The sequence below is a fragment of the Podarcis pityusensis genome (assembly GCF_964106645.2).
Source record: "Podarcis pityusensis genome assembly, chromosome: 8".
Lineage (NCBI taxonomy): Eukaryota > Metazoa > Chordata > Lepidosauria > Squamata > Lacertidae > Podarcis > Podarcis pityusensis.
The window spans coordinates 46,388,343-46,407,202 of NC_138033.1; the positions used below are offsets into that span (position 1 = coordinate 46,388,343).

Consider the following 18,860-nt stretch of genomic DNA (forward strand, 5'->3'; position numbering starts at 1 on the left):
AACATGGCATCATATCATCTCAGCTGCTATCATCATCATCATCATTATAATTTATATACCACCCTATACCCAGAGGTCTACCCAAGATGAGAAAATAAGTTGTCAGTCATTCCCATGTGTCATCATTGTTTATTTGTATGCTGTTTTTTCATCATAGATCATGCTCAAAGCAGCTTACAACTTCAAAAAGTTTACATAATTCATGAGCATTTACAAGACAGAACAACATGTAAATAGTTATATAGGCTAATGAAAACATCTCTTATTAATAAATATACAATAAGATGAAACAATCCACTGATAATTTTTAATGAGGACTAATAACACCCAAAATAATACATCTTCAAAATTAAATCTTGACCCTAGCAACAATCACCAAGCAATAATACCACATCTGGAGGACTTTCGGCAGCAGCAGAAGCCTTTGATGCTCAGGGGTCACATAATTAGTTAGTTATAAACTAGGTGTCTCATGCTGCCCTCCCTGTACCATGTATTTGTGTATCTATGTGACATATGGATGGATAGATAGACACAAACTGCAAACATTTTAACACCAACCATTTAACTTCTGAATGATAACTTTATCATGCATTAGTTCCCATTCCATCCCCACCCCCTGCTGGGGCATTCAAATTCTTGTTGCAATCAACAATGATAAATTAGCATGATAACCAGAAAGTTGATGTTTGTCTTTTCACAGTTTGAAAATAAATTTTAAAAACTAAAAAAATGATGAATTAACTCAACATAAGTATTGTAAGAGTATTGCTGCTAGCAGTGCCCTTATTCAAAATACTTTCAAAGTTTGGGCTTTAGCAAAGGAATGCTGGGATAGCAGGAAAACCAAAACAGATTCCCACCAGACACAATAATATTTCAAGGTGATATCTCTGGTCAGCAATTTCAGTTCTGCAGCAATTTCTACAGGCAGAAGTTTGACTTGATTATTGTAAGCACTGGAAAACTTCGGGAAAGAACCTGCCACGGGCATCTTCTATCTTGGGTACCCAAGTAGCCAGCAGAACTAGGCATGGGGGATAAATTCAATTCATTCACATTTGAAGATGAACCTACCTAATTTGATTTTTTTCTAAAAAAATACATGAAGTGAAACACAGCCATTTAAATCTGCACTTCTTCCAATTTTGCAATGCAGTTCTCCAGCCACGTAATAGGTACAAAATGCAAGTGCTAGATGAAAATGTGCATATCACTGCTTATATTCATGAAAATAAAACACCAGTCTGCATTTATTGGTGAAAATAGCTTTGCAAAAATGTGTATATTAGGTTAAAATGCATACAAAACTGTAGTTACTAAGAGAAATCCATGCTAAAATGCTGATGAATATTCATGAGGACTGATATGGAAATGTGAAGAACTGAACTTAAGATTGAAAAAATGGGAAAGTGGAAGAAACTGAAACTGATAGATTTGTCCATCCCTAAGAAGGACTGAGTAGAGGTAGCACATCTTAATGCAGCCAGGGCTCATGGTTCCTTCATGGAGATATTGTGAGGTGTCCTGGGCAGAGCAAAAATGTAAGCAGGTAATAGCCTGGATACAGGTAGGAAAGTTGCTTGGATAGAATAGACGTCAAGAGTTCTCCACATTGCAAAGTTGCTAATGAACCACAGATAAGGTTGTTGCTGCACACAAAAACTCTCTGGGTCTCCCTCAGATTGCCAGGTGCCACAACAGCATTGCCTTAGTCTCACATCCATTATTTTACCCCAGCAACCTCTGAGGTTCTTCCTTTGTTTATTAATATATACAGAAAATGCTCATATCAGAGGAGGAATATTTTAGTCTAAAGTTACCTCCTTACTCCCCTGGAGTTACAGAGCCTGCACTGAAGCAGTACCTTCTCTAGTAAGTTTCTGCTCTGTGTCTTCCTGCATTTTGGCAAATAACTTGGCAAAATTGGTCTCTCGTAGTCCCCCACGGAAGCTCCGGGCAGCAAAAGCATAGAGGATGGGGTTCAGGACGCTGCTTAAAAAGCATACGGACCCATGAAGGTTTTTTAGCGCTTCAGTTGTCTCTAGCAAGGCCTTTGCCTTCTCCGGTTGAGAATATTTCAGCAACAATGCAGAGATTATGACGAGATTTAAGATGTGGTAAGGCAGCCAACACACAAAGAAGGCACCCACCACAGCTGCAACCAGCTTCCCAGTTTTCATTTCCTTGCAGCGTCTCAGTGTCCGAATCCTTCTCATCATGCAAGAGTAGCAGATGGAGAGAATAGACAACGGGATCACGAAGGCAAACAAGATCTCCAGAACATTGACTGCAAGGCGGTGCTCATCCGAGAAATACATGTCATCCGTACACTCTCCAACCTTGTTCTTGGTCGATGCAGATATCAAAGTTGGGCATGCAAAGACACCTGCCAGCAACCAAACTGCCAGCAACATCCTGCACACCACATGTGGCCTCCGCCACATTTGGGAGGCGAACGGAAGGACCACAACAGCAAAGCGGTGCAGGCTCATCAGGGTGATGAAGAAGATGCTGGCATACACAGTTAAGTAGACAAGGTAGATGAGAAGTCTGCACATGACATTTCCAAAGACCCAGCTGTTGAGAAAATAGTAGATCCAGAATGGTGCTGTCAACATGACCATTAAGTCAGCCAAGGCCAAGTTCAAGATGACATTAATGGTGAAGGAACGCTGGGGGAACTTGGTAAGAACCGTCCAGACCACAAGACCATTCCCAGGCATGCCAACCAGGAAGCAAGCCCCAAGGAAGAGGCTTGGAAGCAAGCTGGCCTTCACCCATGACACCTCTGTCACCGTGTTGTTCCCATACATTATTGTAATATTGGGGGGAGCCAATGCAGAGCTCAGCCTTTGCAAATAGGTGTCAGAAAATGAGTGAAACTACAACACCAGTGCAGAAAGGAAATGACTGGGGCTGATGCACATGATGTAGGTACATTACCACATTTTCTCAAAATGTTGGTAAAAGCCAAACATTGCTTTTGAAGGGGGGCTTCCCCTTTCTGTTCTTGTACTCAAACTAGGACTACTCAACTGGTTTGCAACATATGTTTATGCTAAGTACGGAAGCTCTGTCATTGCAACCTACATGCTCCCGGAATATGTTTACCTGGGTACAAGGAGGAAAGTTGCTTGGCTAGGATAGACATAAAGAGTTCTCCACATTAGAAAGTAGCTAATGAATCACAGATAAGGTTGTTGCTGCACACAAAAACTCTTTGGGTCTCCCTCAGATTGCCAGGTGCCACAATAGCATTGCCTTGGTCTTACATCCATTTATTTTACCCCAGCAACCTCTGAGGTTCTTCCTTTGATTATTAATATATACAGAAAATGCTCATATCAGAGGAGGAATATTTTATTCTAAAGTCACTCCCTTACTCCCCTGGAGTTACAGAGCCTGCACTGAAGCAGTAATGTCCTTAGTAGATTTCTCCTCTGTGTCTTCATGCATTTTGCCAAATAACTTGGCAAAATTGGTCTCTCGTAGTCCCCCACGGAAGCTCCGGGCAGCAAAAGCATAGAGGATGGGGTTCAGGCAGCTGCTTAAAAAAGCTACAGATCCATGAAGGTTTGTTAGAGCTTCAGCTGTCTCTAGCAAGGCCTTTGCCTTCTCCGGTTGAGAATATTTCAGCAACAATGCAGAGATTATGATGAGATTTAAGATGTGGTAAGGAAGACAGCACACAAAGAAGGCACCCACCACAGCTGCAACCAGCTTCCCAGTTTTCATTTCCTTGCGGCGTCTCAGTGTCCGAATCCTTCTCATCATGCAGGAGTAGCAGATGGAGAGAATAGAAAACGGGATCACGAAGGCAAATAAGGTCTCCAGAATGTTGACCACAAGGCGATGCTCATCTGAGAAATATATTTCATCTGTACACTCTCCAACCTTGTTCAGGCTTGATGCAGATATCAAAGTTGGGCATGCAAAGACACCTGCCAGCAACCAAACTGCCAGCAAAGTCCTGCACACCACATGTGGCCTCCGCCACATTTGGGAGGTGAACGGAAAGACCACAACAGCAAAGCGGTGCAGGCTCATCAGGGTGATGAAGAAGATGCTGGCATACACAGTTAAGTAGACGAGGTAGAGGAGAAGTCTGCACATGACATCTCCAAAGACCCAGCTGTTGAGAAAATAGTAGATCCAGAATGGTGCTGTCAACATGACCATTAAGTCAGCCAAGGCCAAGTTCAAGATGAGCATAATGGTGAAGGAGCGCTGGGGGAACTTGGTAAGAACCGTCCAGACTACAAGACAATTCCCAGGCATGCCAACCAGGAAGCAAGCCCCGAGGAAGAGGCTTGGAAGCAAGCTGGCCTTCACCCATGACACCTCTGCCACCGCGTTGTTCAAGTGTGTGTCTGTGATGTTGAGAAGAGCCATCCTGTGCCTCCTGCAGAGCTCAGCCTTTGCAAATAGGTGTCAGAGAACGAGTGTAAGTAGAGCTCTAGTGCAAAAGGGAAATGACTGAAACTGATGCAGTTTGTACATAAATTACCACATTTTCAAAAATGGTAAGAACCCAACATTTCTTTTGAGGTGGCTTCCTCTTTTCTCTCTCTTTTGCTCAAACTAGGACTTCCCAACTGTTTTGCAATAGACAAATATGGAAAAACTCTGTTATTCCAAGTCACACGCCAACAGAGAATGCATGCCTATTACACTCAATTGCTAAAGTGTTGAGAAGGAACTACAGTATGCTTTGATGTCCTGGCCGTGGTCACACTGCACTATTACATGCAATGGCTTTTTAGGGTGAAAAGAGCTGCTTTGGAGTGACATCTTTGGCTACACCTTCACCTTACATTTAAAGCAGTGATATATCACTTAACAGCCATGGCTCTCAGCAAAAACTCCTGGGAACTGTCATTTGTTAAGGGTACTGACTTGTTAGAAGAACCCTTTCTTTTCACTTAACTGCAGTCTTAAAAGTGTTTTAATAACACTGGTCAACAAAAAATTTGTTGTCTGCATTTTTTCAGCTGATTTAGGACGAATCTGATGCGCTGAATCCAAAAATCACATTGGTTTTGCTCAATCAGGTCAAGTTTTTGAGGTATGACCACATGTCATTTTTTTATGTTTTTGTTCACATGTACACTTGTGTGGAGCATTTTAGAAGAAGTTGGTGGGGGTAAAATGCCATGTCGAATAATTGTTTTGATTGGAAATGATTATTTTAATGACAAGAAATATTCAGGTCCGATAGTTCTGGGTGATTATGTCGAAAAGGGATCAGTTTGAAGTCATAAAACCTAAAATCTTCCTTAAATTGGTGTGGCAAAGCATAAAGTTGGGGGATCAAAACTAAGTTAATGGGGCAACTGCCCCACGAAGTGTAAAGCTTGGGCGCCACACATGGTGTGCAAAGCATGCACCGAGACTCTACGTGGGTGGACCAATGGCAAGAGGAGTCTGAACTTTGGAATTCCCATGGTTTGGAGGGAGCCGACAAACCATGTTACTGACTGCTACTTCTGCGCTGTTGATGTGACTGGGATCAACAGAAAGAACCGGAGCAGCCTCAAGTATACTGATCTTCAATCAGCACGTCGTCCTGTAGCTCATTGTGATGAAATTCCAGTGCCTATCTTCAGAGAACTTCCTGACATTAGTGACGAAGATGCCTCCAGTGTTGAAGGACATGAAGAAGAAGAAGTGGTTCTTGAAGATGATGCTCCACATCCATTTTCCCAAAAGGAGTTGAATGATCTAGTTCGTGACCTCAGCTTGTCAAAGGACTCTGCTGAACTGTTGGCATCCAGATTGAAGGAAAAAAACCTCCTCTCTGACAGTGCTCGCATCAGCTTCTTCCACAACAGGCATCAAGAGTACCTCCGTTTTTTCTCGGAAGAGAAGGACTTGGTGTACTGTGCAGATATTGCGCAGCTTCTGCTCAAGCTTGGAGTGCCACAGTACGAACCCAAAGATTGGAGACTGTTCATTGACAGCAGCAAGCGATCACTGAAATGTGTTCTGCTATACAACGGCAACCAGTTTGCCTCTATACCCCTGGCTCACTCGAGTACACTGAAGGAGAACTATGAAGTGGTGAAGTATGTGCTGAAGAAAATTGGTTATGATCAGCATAAGTGGTTTATTTGTGTTGACCTGAAGATAGTGAACTTTTTGTTGGGACAACAGACTGGCTTCACCAAGTACCCATGTTTTCTGTGCATGTGGGATAGTAGGGACCGTGCTCAGCATTACACGAAGGACTGGCCTGTGCGGGAGGAATTGGTGCCTTGCAAAGAAAGGAACGTCATCAACGACCCTCTGGTGGACAGAGACAGAATACTCTTCCCACCGCTGCACATCAAGCTCAGCTTAATCAAGCAGTTCACCAAGGCTCTGGACAAGGATGGTTACTGCTTCACTTACTTGTGCCAGGCTTTTCCAGGATTGACCATGGAGAAGTTGAAAGCTGGCATCTTTGACGGTCCTCAGATCCATCAGCTCATCAGAGATCCAGATTTCGGAAACTCAATGAACGAAGTGGAACTGGAAGCGTGGAAGGCATTTGTTATGGTAGTGAAGAACTTTCTTGGCAACAATAAGGCCAGAAACTACGCAGAACTTGTCAACAACATGCTGACTGCTTTCAGAAACCTGGGCTGCAACATGAGCGTAAAGATGCACTACCTATTTTCACATATGGACCAGTTTCCTGAGAACCTGGGTTCAATGAGTGACGAGCAGGGGGAGAGATTCCATCAGGACATGAAAGAGATGGAGACCAGGTATCAGGGTCGCTGGGACGCAGTCATGATGGCTGACTACTGTTGGACTCTGAAGAGAGACCTCCCTGCCGCTGAGCATTCCTGGAGTTCCAAGAAACGGAAGTTCAAGCCCTGAAGTTTGAAAAATGGTGAAGCAACATGCAATTTACGTGTACTTACCTTTATCAATGCCCACCATTCAGTTTACAGTAAACCTGACCTGATGGAAAGAAACGGATGCCATTTCCTGATTCAGCACTGCAAAAATACCCTAAATCAGTTGTAGAAATCTAGACAACATTCAAAAAGTAAAAAATTGTTGCCCAGTGTAATCAATCTCTCGTCCCAGTGCTTGCAAACTCTCACCACTTGGACACGTGTGGAGCACAGAACACCATGTTTCTTCAGATAGTTCTATAGCTGAGCCATTAAGCACGGGAATTAAAAACCACACACCTAATTCTGAATGTTGTGTTTCCCATTCATAAAGAGACAGTTATGGGGAACAGATACTGTTGGAGGCTTTGTGGGTCCTGGTGAGGAAGCGTTTTGGTCCAGCACCTGCACTTAACACAAGGCTAAATTGGGCCTTCTGCTATTATCAGCTCAAGGACACACAGAGAAGTGCAGCTGCCAATAAGCTGCTTAGTGCAGATGAGGAGCCCATATAGAATGAGGGGTACCAGGAGATCTGATGTTCCCTTGGGGCACTAACTGAAATGGCTTTCCTGTGGACAGCTGCTGCCTACCTAGACCTGCTTGGCACTATCTGTGGTGAGTAATGCCAGTGTATCACCAAATCAGGTCTGTGCCACCCGTGGATTTTGCTTCCTTCCTCTCCTTGGGTAGTGACTGATGGAGAGACAAGATAAGCAGCTGCAGTCAGGTCACAGTTGCAAGAGAAAGGTGCCTGAGGGAGCTTGTATTGGAGCAGAGCCAGGGGAATGGCCCTGCTTCCAGGGGTGCCAACATGAATAAAATGGGGGGGGGGGGAGGTGAGCCCCGCCCTACATAAGAGTGGATGGCACTCTTTGTGTTGTTCTTGTAGAATTCAGCAGGCAGGAGAATATGGACAAAGCCAGTGAGTTGTCTCTGCTTGCCATTAGCTCTGGCTCCACCTACGGTTGAGTCTTCCTGCTCTCCACCCTATCAGTCTGAATGGGCACCAGGCACCACTTTGCCTAACCTTTCCCTACCTGAGGTTGACTTGTTTCAGTAACAAGTGGCTCAGCTGCCAATCTACAGCAGGTGGATCTACCCCTGGTGATAGTAAGCTAGTGCCAGCGATACTGGGGCAACCGTATCGCCACATCTATGATCTATATTCTGCAGGGACTGGCGCTTCCTCCTGCCAGGTAAGAGTGCTAACTCAAAGAGAGTCAGAGATACTAAGGAAGCACTATGCTGAAAGTGTCTTTCTCCAAAAGCATGTGTTAAGCATTTTTTTCAGATGAAGCACCCATCCATGTAGCTTAGCTTCTCACACAACACAGCACCTACAAAGATCCTAATTGCCTCCATGTGCAGATACGGAATACAACAGTCTGAACTCTGGTGGCATAGATTCACATGAAAATGTGATGAGGACACAGTAAATCTTGGATTACAACATCTATTTTCTCAGGCATAACTTCTCACACTTTCAGTTTGTGGCTATGTACTGGAACTCTACTGGGGAGTGGTAAGCTCATGTGATTTCTGCTGGATTGAACCAAGGTTCCATTTTCAACAATGAGTTAGGTAGATGCTGCTGGGAAGCTGACCAATTTAATAAATAATAACAGTAATAATAACTCTCCAGTCTTTCATTGTCATTAAAAATACCTCTGAAATACACATCATACAAACCACTTTGCTCCAGTCTCCATCCGGGGGGGGGGGGCACATACAGTACTCCATCCTGTGCTCAGCAAGTAATTGATATCCCAAGAGAAATATCAGACAGATGCAGGTGGAAGAAAAGCAGAGGAAAGATTAGGAACGTTTGCTATCCTGAGAGGCCTCCCTTCATAAAGCATGCCTGAGCATCCACTAAAATGCACATAAAGGAACCAATATTAAGACATTGACAATGTATTCAATAAAGCAGTCACCACACCATACCACCCCCACCCCCCAAATGAAATACACTGACCACTAAGTGAGGATCAACACTTTACTGAATAAACAGAATACTTTTACAAATTTAAAAACAGACTGAATACACAAAATAAATAATTCTATACACTAATTTCAACATTACAGGTTAATTGCCATGTATCAAATCACACTCTAAAAAAGTAGAAATTCCATAGTGTAAAAAATAAAAGAGGCACCTAAGGCAAAAATCACAGACATGAATACTTGAGACAAAAAGTAAAATCTCACTGTCCCACTGAGAACAGGGAGAGAGAGATTAGGAACAATCTTTTTTGGCAACTTGAGTTTGATGAGCAGGGGGTGGGGGAGAATGCCTGAAAAGTGAAAGTGAGTTCCTTAAGACCTGCAGTGGAGGACTCCCAAGAAGCACTGCAGGGTCAAAAGTAAACCATTCACAGGACAGGGGAGAAGATAAGGGCAGGTGGAGGCCAAGAGGTGGCGCGCCCCCCCCCAGTCCAAAGGCCACCAGACTGCAGGCGGCTTGGAAAGTAGCCTGCTACTAGCCAGAGACAGAGTGTCTTACACAGTGCAGTCCTGTGCATGTCTACTCAGAAATAAGTCCCACTGAGTTCAATGATGCTGACTCCCAGGTAAGTGGCTATAGAACCGCAGCCTTGTTTATTTAAAACAGTGGTTTTCAAAGTGTACTCCAAGAACCCAGAGGTTCTTTGAATACTTATTAGTGAGAAAAATCAGTAGCGGCAAACGAGCTTTCCCAACAGGCAGCTTGCCCATCACTACCAATCTTTCCCAGCAATGCATAGCCAGTAGTAGGTGTGTTGTGTTCTAAGGCATTCTACTTTAGTACAGGTTAAATGGCAACACCCAACAAGGCCTAACCAGCAGCCATTGCTCAGGGCATGCCCTACAAGCCCCAGAATCCTCTGCAGTGTGCTGGGGTTCTCTCATGGGCAAGCAGGGAAGGGTTCCTTTGCAGACGAGTTGGGCTAGAAGGTACACTGCAAGTGGAAAGCTTGAAATCCACAACTTTACAAACAACCTTTCATTACATGCCACAGAGGCAGACGAGCAAAGATGAAGCAGAAGAGAAGACCGAGTGATGGAAAAGCAGAGACAAATGGATTTTTCAACACAAAGGCTGCCCAACCAGAAAGCAGGGCACCTGGTTGTTTCGGATAGCCACCCTCAGTCAATTAATGCACTTCACATTCTTTGCTATGTCTCTGCTAGTGGGGGACAAATGCTACAGCTGAGATCCACAGAACAGTGTCAGGCTAGAAAGTGCCCAGTGGGAGATTTTTTTATTTTATTGCTCCTCCCTTTGAACCGGAGGCCCTTGTACTCCCAAGTTCAAAAACTGTCTGTAGCAGAGCATGGGGGAAAGGGGGAAACAGGAGTACGACAAACACAAACATGAAGACTAGTTGATGTGCATTACTAATTGTGCAGTTCTTTGGATCTTGACTCAGGGCTGCAAGTGAACCCTGGATTTCTGAGGGCAGAGACTGATTGCTTTAGATAAGGCACTGGTTGGCAAATGCAGCATGAAAACTGTATAAGGCATTCAGAACAGGCAACTTTTCAAAAGGTATGGAAAAGCTGCATAGGCAGAATGATGCAACCAAGCCACCCTCCTTTCTTCCTTCCTTCCTCTCTCCACACACACCTTTTTCTAGTGCTCCCCCCGGGCATTTGCTACTGACAGATTTTTCAGAGGACCATCTCAGCTGTCTCATTCATATTTGGATTAAACAACATGGTTGACAAACACGTTTCACTCAACTGCAATGAAGACAATCCCATACTTTTGGTGTTAGTGTGTGTCAGAGAAGAATGCAGCCTCAGCCAGGGCATCCCAGGCCACTGCTTGGCCACCAAACCAGAGACTCATGTAATGGCAGGTTCAGCTGTCTGTCTGGTTAGCCGAGGGCCAAAATGCACATTATGGCAGCTAAAAGGTGCCATGTTGCCTTCACTATCTCCCTCACATGCCATCACATCAGGGACTTCCCCACCAGACTTCTTTCCTTATAAAGTAGCAATTGGATGAGGACAAAGGACAGCTCATGCAGAAGTCTGTGCTTCAGTCACAGTATATTTCAGTAGCAGTGGCATCTGCACTCTAAGAAAGGGACCATATAACTCTTCAACAGATGAATAAAGTAATCAGCACATCAGAAATAAAGACCAAGGGAGCTTCCAGATGGGGGTTTAAAACTGCTCCACAGCATCAGAGAAGGAAGAAAGGAGGATGTGGAATGGGGGGGGAGAGACATTTATTCCTGCAGATTGTGCTACCTGTAGCAACTCCATTATTATTTCATAAAATTTATAAATCACTCAATTGTAGGGGAAAAAACCTCAAAGTGGCTGCATTACACATGTTGCTGTCTCCCCAACCTGGTATCAGCACAGGGTTGACATATCTTCCATCTGGCTTACCAGTTTCAGGCATGCTCCATGGCCAGGACCAGTGGGGTTTTTTTCTGGGGGGATGTAGGGGTATGCATACCCCTAAACATTTTGTGAATCTAACAGGAGAAGAAACTAAAAAAAAATAAAAAATTTAGTTTCTTCTCTAGCACGGTGAATCGTCAGTTTGGTTGCTACCCCCGATGGCGGCCTCATTTCCTGTCATGGTGTTTCCTGAGTCTCAGACAGAATGAGAGTACCCCAAAACATTTTTTTAGGGAAAAGAAAAAAGCACTGGCTAGGACCCAAAATGACCGTGCAATGAATTATCGTGCAAACTTTGGGAGGCTCACCTTTATGACTGAAGACCTCTGTGCTGGCTCAACAAACTACTCCCCAAAATTCTTGGGGATAGTCTTCAATGCTGTACAAGGAGTGGAAGACAGGAAAAATTGAAGAGGGAGGGAACACCATCTGACATGCATGTGGAAATGGTTTTGTAAGCCTAAGGACCTCTTGAATTCCACTCATGTAGGAGCATACATGAGTCCAGAAAAAGAAAAGGAAAAAAAACTCCATTTGGAAGCATCCCAATGCACCTCAAAACAGAAGCACCGTAGCTTAGAAGGACCAAGCCAAAAGGTTCCCTTGGAAGACCCAGCTCTTCCAGATTGTTACAGCTGGCCATCAGAGTTTGCTTAGTAAGGCTATGAGGGCAAGGAAGCCTCTATCCACTGTGAGTGTGGGCTTGGTCCCATATGGAGTGGGGGACTTCAAAGAACTAGGCATTAATGATTGGGGCACTGCCTTTATAGCAAGAGAAACTAACTTTCCGAACACTAAGAGAAGAGACATAGCAGATACTAGCCTGTCCCCTTTCTGATTAAACTACCCCAAGGGCCTTTGTCCCAGCAGAATACACCTCCTTATCCCTGCTGGCTGGTGTTAAGGCACAATTACACTTCAAGGTACTATCCAAAGGGGCAAGGGGAATTTTGGAAACCAGTAGGAGGACGTCATCATGAAGAATCTGCTGATACAGAAGGGGAACTCCTGTACACGGAGTACTTGGAAACCAGTAGGAGGAAGTAATCATGAAGAATCTCCAGGCTCAAAAACGTGAGACATTTCAAATGGCACAACCCAGTTAGAAGCTGCCTCTTGTCCATGATAGCCCCTATCCCCATTCCCAGTTATGTCTCTGGGGTGAGTCCTCTCTTATTAACAAAAACGTCACATAATCTGAAGCTGGCATTCTCTGAAGTGGCAATCACTGACCTTATCCCATTCCACAGTGGATAGGTGGGTTTTGCACCACTAGATCCGAGATGCTGTATGGGTTGGTTTGTTTTTTACACAGTATTGCTAAGTTCCAATATATTTACAATATTTACTGTTCCAATAGGGAGGGAAGGGGTGGTATAAGATAGAAACCAACTTCAACATCTAGAGACAATTCAGTACCCAAGTGTTGCCATCTTGTTGCTTTTTGTTTTTAAGCAAATGCACACAATGAATCCGGTTCACTGGCATGAACTCTGAGCAGGAGAAGCAAAAGCATGGACTAAGAGTTCTGCAATCCAGGACGGAACAACAGTGAGAGGTCATGTGGTCATTTTCTTTTGACCTACAAACTTAATAATTCCTTAACACAGAAATTTCTCACCACCAGGGCTGTTGAACATAGGCACCTCACATTTGGCAATTTCCCCACCACGTAACAGAAATAACTGTGGGGGAAAGTGTGAGTGAGTCTAAAGGAATAACCCTCTATAAAATTGGTGTCCTGTCCAGAATAGACAACTGGAAATAGAGAGACAAGGCAGAGACCTTTACCACTACCACACATGCTGGGGTGTCTCCTGAAGCAGTCACATACACACCACAAAGGTCAATTGAAAGACCAGTGTGCCACCAGTAGTGGGCAATACTCATTGGTGACACATAAATAGCAGGTGCATCTCCAACTGCAAAGTAACCTAAGTGAAACCACTGTATGAGATAAAGCCAAGCATCAATAGGAGCCTGGTTACTGACAGAGAGAGTATGTTGGACCACTAGATGTCACCCTGGGCTGAGAAACTGGTTCTGCATAATGTACCTCTAGAACTACTGCAGGAACACATGGACATGAATCAATCCCACTGTAGTGGATTAAAGCTTCTTAAGCACACAAGCTGTGTGTTACATTACTTTTCCTATGTAATGCTGATGTCTCAACAAGGTGAGGACAAGGCAGACTCACATCCTTACTCATGAGCGATTCAACATCACAGCTACTGCTGCACCATCACTCCCTCCCTCTCTGTCATGGGGAAATGCACACTTGGGAGCACCCAAGGGCTACCCCACTGCAATGGTATCACTCCCAGACACTTCGTATACCTCTGCTCTTAACACCTCCACTGAGTCACCATTCATTGGGACAGGAAGTGCCTTTGTAGACGTCAGTAAAATTTAACTGCCCAAAATGATATGGCCACCTGCCTACCATGACTGACGCAATGTCCTTAAGCTGATGTCTGACAACGTATCCTGACACATTAACCAGCACAAGAGAGTTGCTCTCGGAAACAGAATGTGCCACCAGAGGCTGGAAGTAGCTGGTTTCTGTGAAACAGAGCAGCTGTGAGGGCACAATGCCAATCACCAATAGGACAAAGAAATATTGATTTAAGGTTGGAAACTCCAATAGCTGCCCTTTCTTCTTGACCTTATCTACTGGGGTGAATGAAAGGGCAGAACATCAAGACCTGCTCCTATATCCCAAATAAATTTATCCCACCCCGGGCCATCGTATTATTTCAGGACTCTAGTACCTCATTACATCATTTTGCTGCACTTTTAGATAAAAGTCTAACTGGAGACAAAAAATCCCTACAGAAACATGTTGTCTCTCTGCTCAGACTGGCTACTGACTCTGGCAATTTGCTGCTGTAATAAGCACCAAGCTTGCTGTCTAGATTTTTTTCATATTACTTAATTCAAGAGGCAGCTCTGGTGTGAGCACCTGATCTGCTCTCTGGCTCTTTATTTGCAGCACACTAAAACCAAGGGAAAGTGGGTTAATCCGGGGGGGGGGGGGCAATGCAGCGTAGATTATCTTTGGGTCCCTTTAAGCTATGTGATTTTATGATTCTAAGCTGCATTGCCTGCACCCCAGTGTGCCAGCTGTAGAGGCAACCACAGCAGTTGTTTGAACCCACTCAAGCCTTTAATGAGAGAAACAGACTTTTGATGTCACCCCTGTGATTAGAGACCCCCCTGGTGTGTGTACAGGAGGTCAGAAGAGGGAAGAAAGCTGTCTGATGTCTCCTCAGTCACTTGCAATGTTGCAGTACTGAGTCACACATCTAAGCACTGATTGAGTCAGAATGACCGGGTTTCCTATAATTCATTCCAGCGTTAAGTGGAAAGATACAACAGAGAGCAAGATAAGGCTCCAAAATAGTGGGAGGAAAAGCCATTCCCAGCCAACAAAATGAGTGTAGTTAAGGCACAACCAATTCTCCGGCCTTCAACACACAGGACAGTGAGAGGAGCAGCACTAATTCTGATTTCCTCCAACAAGTATCAAAGGAGAATTTGGTCCCCATTTCACACCTGTATGGATGGTAAACAGCCATTTAAGTGCAAAACCAAGTGAAAACTGAAACTGTGAAAGTGCATAGCCCAAGATTCAGAGAGCTGTGCAGTGTTCCATACATGTACTGGGACTTATAGGCTCCCCTACCCTCTCTTTTGGGTGCAGAAAACCCCCAACTGATGTCACAAAAACTTCTGGGGCAATGTCTGATGCAGTGCAAAAGGCTGCAGCCAGAAGAGGAACTCAGTAATCTCCTTCTGCACCTGTGGACCCATGGGGTTCCATGATCCTGATTTTAACCAACAGCCTAAGTCAGCAATAGCCAGTGTGGTGCCTTTCAGTTATTGCTGGACTCCAACTCCCATAAGCCCCAGTCAGCATGGCCAGTCAACAGGGATGACGAGCTGTAGTACAACGTTTGGGTGGTACCATGTTAGCTACCCTGGCCTAAATCACCCCCTCCCAGACCCTGTAGCAACAGAGGCTGGCTAGATAAAACTTGGGAGTCAATAAATAGGAGTAGCAAAGATTCTTGGCTAGGGAAGGACTCTTCTGCGTGGCTCCAGTATTTCAGGCAACTAACTGTAGACTTTTTTTCCAGGGCTGGGCCAAGAAGCAGGATTTTCTAATCCCCTGACCCTACACAGGTGAGATGTGCTCCCAGGGGCAGCAGCATCCCTAAAGCTCCATCTCCCAAGGCAGGAAGATGGACATAGGAAGTTGGGCTTTGAGAGAAGAGGGCTGGAGCTTGGGGCCCCCTCACTTTAGTGAACACAGTGCAGAACATGTCCCAATGACAAAGAAAGAACAAGCCAGGCAGCCTCCTGCTGAGTTGTCAGCCATTGTACTGCTGCTGGTAGCGCAAGTTCAGCTCTCGCAGTTCCCGCTCCCGTACCCGCCGGGACTTATTGGACTTAGTGGAGCGGCTGGAGCGGGTGGACTGGGCTGACTTGGTGCTTTGGCAACGAGATGATGCCCTCTTGAGGAGGTTCTGAGATATGGAGCGGTGCAGGTTCTTCATGGAAGAAGAGGCAGCCATGCTGACCACCCAGGGGTGCTTTAAGGCTTGAAGAGCTGTCATCCGGTCACTAGGATCCACTGTGAGCAGACGGTCAATGAAATCCTTAGCAAGATTGGACACGCTGGGCCATGGCTGAAAATTATAAAGAAACAGGGGGTGGGGAGAGAAGAAAGCATTAATTCCAATGTTGGTAACAAACAGACCATCCCTAAGAATGTCAATGTGCAAGCAGTCTTGTTTTAAATAAGTGTGCATTCCTACCACACTTGCTCTGGCAAGTGGAAGGAACCACATAACTTGCCTTGCCCTTCACCCAGAGCAGTGAAAGAAGCCACAGATGCTGATGTACATTGGCACGTACATGGCTGGAGACTAATGGATTGCAGGGCAGCAGAACTACAGGGGCAGCAAATGTATGATTAATGAGCAACCATACTGCTACATCTCTTAATTAAGTTTTGTGTGAAAAGTCAAAAGGCATTTACTAATACTTGGGTTTTCAGTATTTGCACTCTGACAAAACTTCAGAAAGGTTCTAAACATGCTAAATCAATAGTTTAAAAAAAACAGTTTTGGTGTGTGTGAACACTTTCACATATATTAAGAATCTTGCTGGACTATCTCCCATATCTCCTGAAATGGGTTTTCACGGTTTTCATTATGCTTTTTTAATTGTTTGTTTTATTGTATATTTTAATTATGGATCTTTTAATGTTATTGTGTGTTTTGATTCTGATTTTATAGTTGCAAACCACTTAGAAGCCATTTTGGCATGTAAGCAGCGTATAGATTAAATAACAACAAAAACAACAGTAATAATAATATTATTTGATTCTCCATGCAATAAATCCTAGATATTATACAACAATACAGAATATACAGTATTTCCATAGGTTCACAAATTGGAGGATAATTCCCCCTTTGGTGCTGCTTACAGTTATTTATCAGCAAAGTTTTCGTTCTCTTTTTGATACAGGATTCAGACAGAATGGAAGCAGGAAGTCTGGGGCACATGTGTGCTTTTAGGCAGATATAAATAAATACACACACATATATACTTTAATGTGCTAGTGCACAGTGTATTGAAACCTCTAAAAATAAACTCCTACTAAAAAATTTAAGCAACTCTTGAATAAGGAACTAGGATCCCAAGTAGACAACTGGAAATAAATTACCACCTTCAGCCTCGACAGACGAGTCAGCATTACCAGTCCAGTTAAGTGGAGCTAAACAGAAACAAACTCCCAAACAAGAGGGAATTGGATTTCTTATGCTTTCAATTACTCCCACGCCATCAGAAATGGGGAGTACAGAGCACTAGTAATTAGAAATCTCTTCTGGTCAGCAAACACAAATCGGTTTATTGATCTGTTTATGCTGCTGCAGGTTTCACCTGCCGTACTGTATGTATCTTTGGCTTGATTTAATTAAGCTACCCTCCTGAAGAAAAAAAGGAAAAAAGAGTATATCCTGCTGAGGTTATAGCCAAGATGAGTATACCAGCTTCTTTGTCAAGTTCCTGACAAAGTTGATCCATTTCACAGTACCACATCAGCAGGGTTGAACTTTGATGGAAGAACGGCATCAATGGAAGCGGGGGGTAGGGGAGAAATCATTTTTACAGTATAATCTTTCACTTCTCACTTTCAGATTAATAGAAATTGAGCCTTAAAGTAACTTGCCCAAAGAGGGTCAAAGTATACATGATATTCACCACATCTTTGAAGCCCTATGATTGAGATTCTCTGCCACTTAAAAATCAAACAAACAAAAAATCAAAACAGTAAATAGAAGATTCTGAGGGGTGTGTGAGGGATTTTCTACACGAAACAGTGATGGAGAAAATGTTAAGGTAATCCTCCCCCAACCGAAGTCCCAACCTGGATCAAGACTCTTGCTGTTCTGCAAACCTCATGAGGAATGATTGAGGGTGTTGTTGGGTATGTTTAGTCTGGAGTGGAGGAGACTGGGAGGAGATAAGACAGCCATTTTCAAATATCTTAAGGGCTGTCACAAAGAAGATAGTGCAAGCTTCTTTTCTGTTGCTCCAAAGGGTAGGCCCTCAATGGATTCAAATTACAAGCAAGGAGATTCCAACTAAACATTAGGAAGAACTTTCTGATGGTAAAAGCTATTTGGCAGAGAGGCAGACTAGCTCGGAATGTGGTGGACTTCCTTTCATTGGAGGTTTTTAAGCAGAGGTTGGTTGGGCACTTAGCAGAGGGTTGGACTAGATTACCCTTGGAAACCCCTCCAGTTCTGTAATTACAGTATATGAAAGGAAAATCCCAAGCAGAGAAGTCAAATAATATTTTTTTCCTTCCAAATTTCAAATAATCAACTAGGATATGTTAATGCTTATAGAAGAAAGTCACAGTTCAATATCATATATTCCAGAAACAAATGATGATACAGCATTAACGTAGCAAACAACGCAGGGCTACTGTGCGTTTCATCCACATTTTTTTTTATCAGGCAGCAAGTAAAGGCCGCTTGTTGATGCAGAGAGAATGCAAGAATGTATATCTGGAGCTCCTGAACATTAAGTGTCTTCCTCCATCAGCCTGGAAAACACTACAGCATGAAAAGGGTTTAGATGATCAAGGTGCCCATTACTGTGTTTGGTTTGTAACTTGTGGCCACTTATGTGAGTCAACTGACATCATTCTTTACTATATACGTGTATGGTAAGACACAAAGAGTGCTAGAAGAGAGCAGTTTGGTAAAATTACAAACCATTCTCATATAGGATCAGTGGTTACTTTCCCAGCATGAACTTTCACTGAAATTATATTTGAAATCTGCTTCTACTTCTCAGAGGTCCAATACTGCTCTATTTGCAATCCTTGTTTTGCTGATTTCATTTAATATTCTAATTTTCTGAGATTGTTAATTTGGGATTTTCATCAGCCTGTACGCCATGATGATCACAATTATAACAAATAAAGGCTTGACATTTCTCACTTTGCATGTCATGAGTCTATCTCATATATTAGTTTCACATTTTAAG

The 18,860-nt window shown here is 43.7% G+C and overlaps 3 protein-coding genes across 4 annotated transcripts in view; all 3 read right to left on the reverse strand.

Moving 5' to 3' along the window:
* Window positions 1-113: 113 nt before the first annotated feature.
* On the reverse strand, window positions 114-2,826 carry LOC308483906 (leukotriene B4 receptor 1-like). The gene has a single exon (XM_081018222.1). The coding sequence runs from the start codon at window positions 2,814-2,816 to the stop codon at window positions 1,842-1,844; it is 975 nt and encodes a 324-aa protein (XP_080874348.1). The 5' UTR covers window positions 2,817-2,826; the 3' UTR covers window positions 114-1,841.
* Window positions 2,827-3,392: 566 nt separating this feature from the next.
* On the reverse strand, window positions 3,393-4,918 carry LOC308483905 (leukotriene B4 receptor 1-like). Its single transcript, XM_081018221.1, has one exon. It carries the CDS (start codon window positions 4,393-4,395, stop codon window positions 3,397-3,399), a length of 999 nt encoding a protein of 332 aa, XP_080874347.1. The 5' UTR covers window positions 4,396-4,918; the 3' UTR covers window positions 3,393-3,396.
* Window positions 4,919-8,872: 3,954 nt separating this feature from the next.
* Window positions 8,873-18,860, reverse strand: part of PSKH1 (protein serine kinase H1) — a 34,826-nt gene continuing 24,838 nt past the window's right edge. For both annotated transcript variants that reach the window (XM_081018252.1, XM_081018253.1), the window contains exon 3: window positions 8,873-15,982. In XM_081018252.1, coding sequence (XP_080874378.1) covers window positions 15,665-15,982 — 318 coding nt within the window. In that variant the 3' untranslated portion in view covers window positions 8,873-15,664. The remainder of the gene's footprint in view (window positions 15,983-18,860) is intronic.

Bases quoted from the DNA above. Each gene is read 5' to 3' on its own strand.
- LOC308483906 (XM_081018222.1), bottom strand. From the start codon at position 2,816: ATGTATGGGAACAACACGGTGACAGAGGTGTCATGGGTGAAGGCCAGC.
- LOC308483905 (XM_081018221.1), bottom strand. From the start codon at position 4,395: ATGGCTCTTCTCAACATCACAGACACACACTTGAACAACGCGGTGGCA.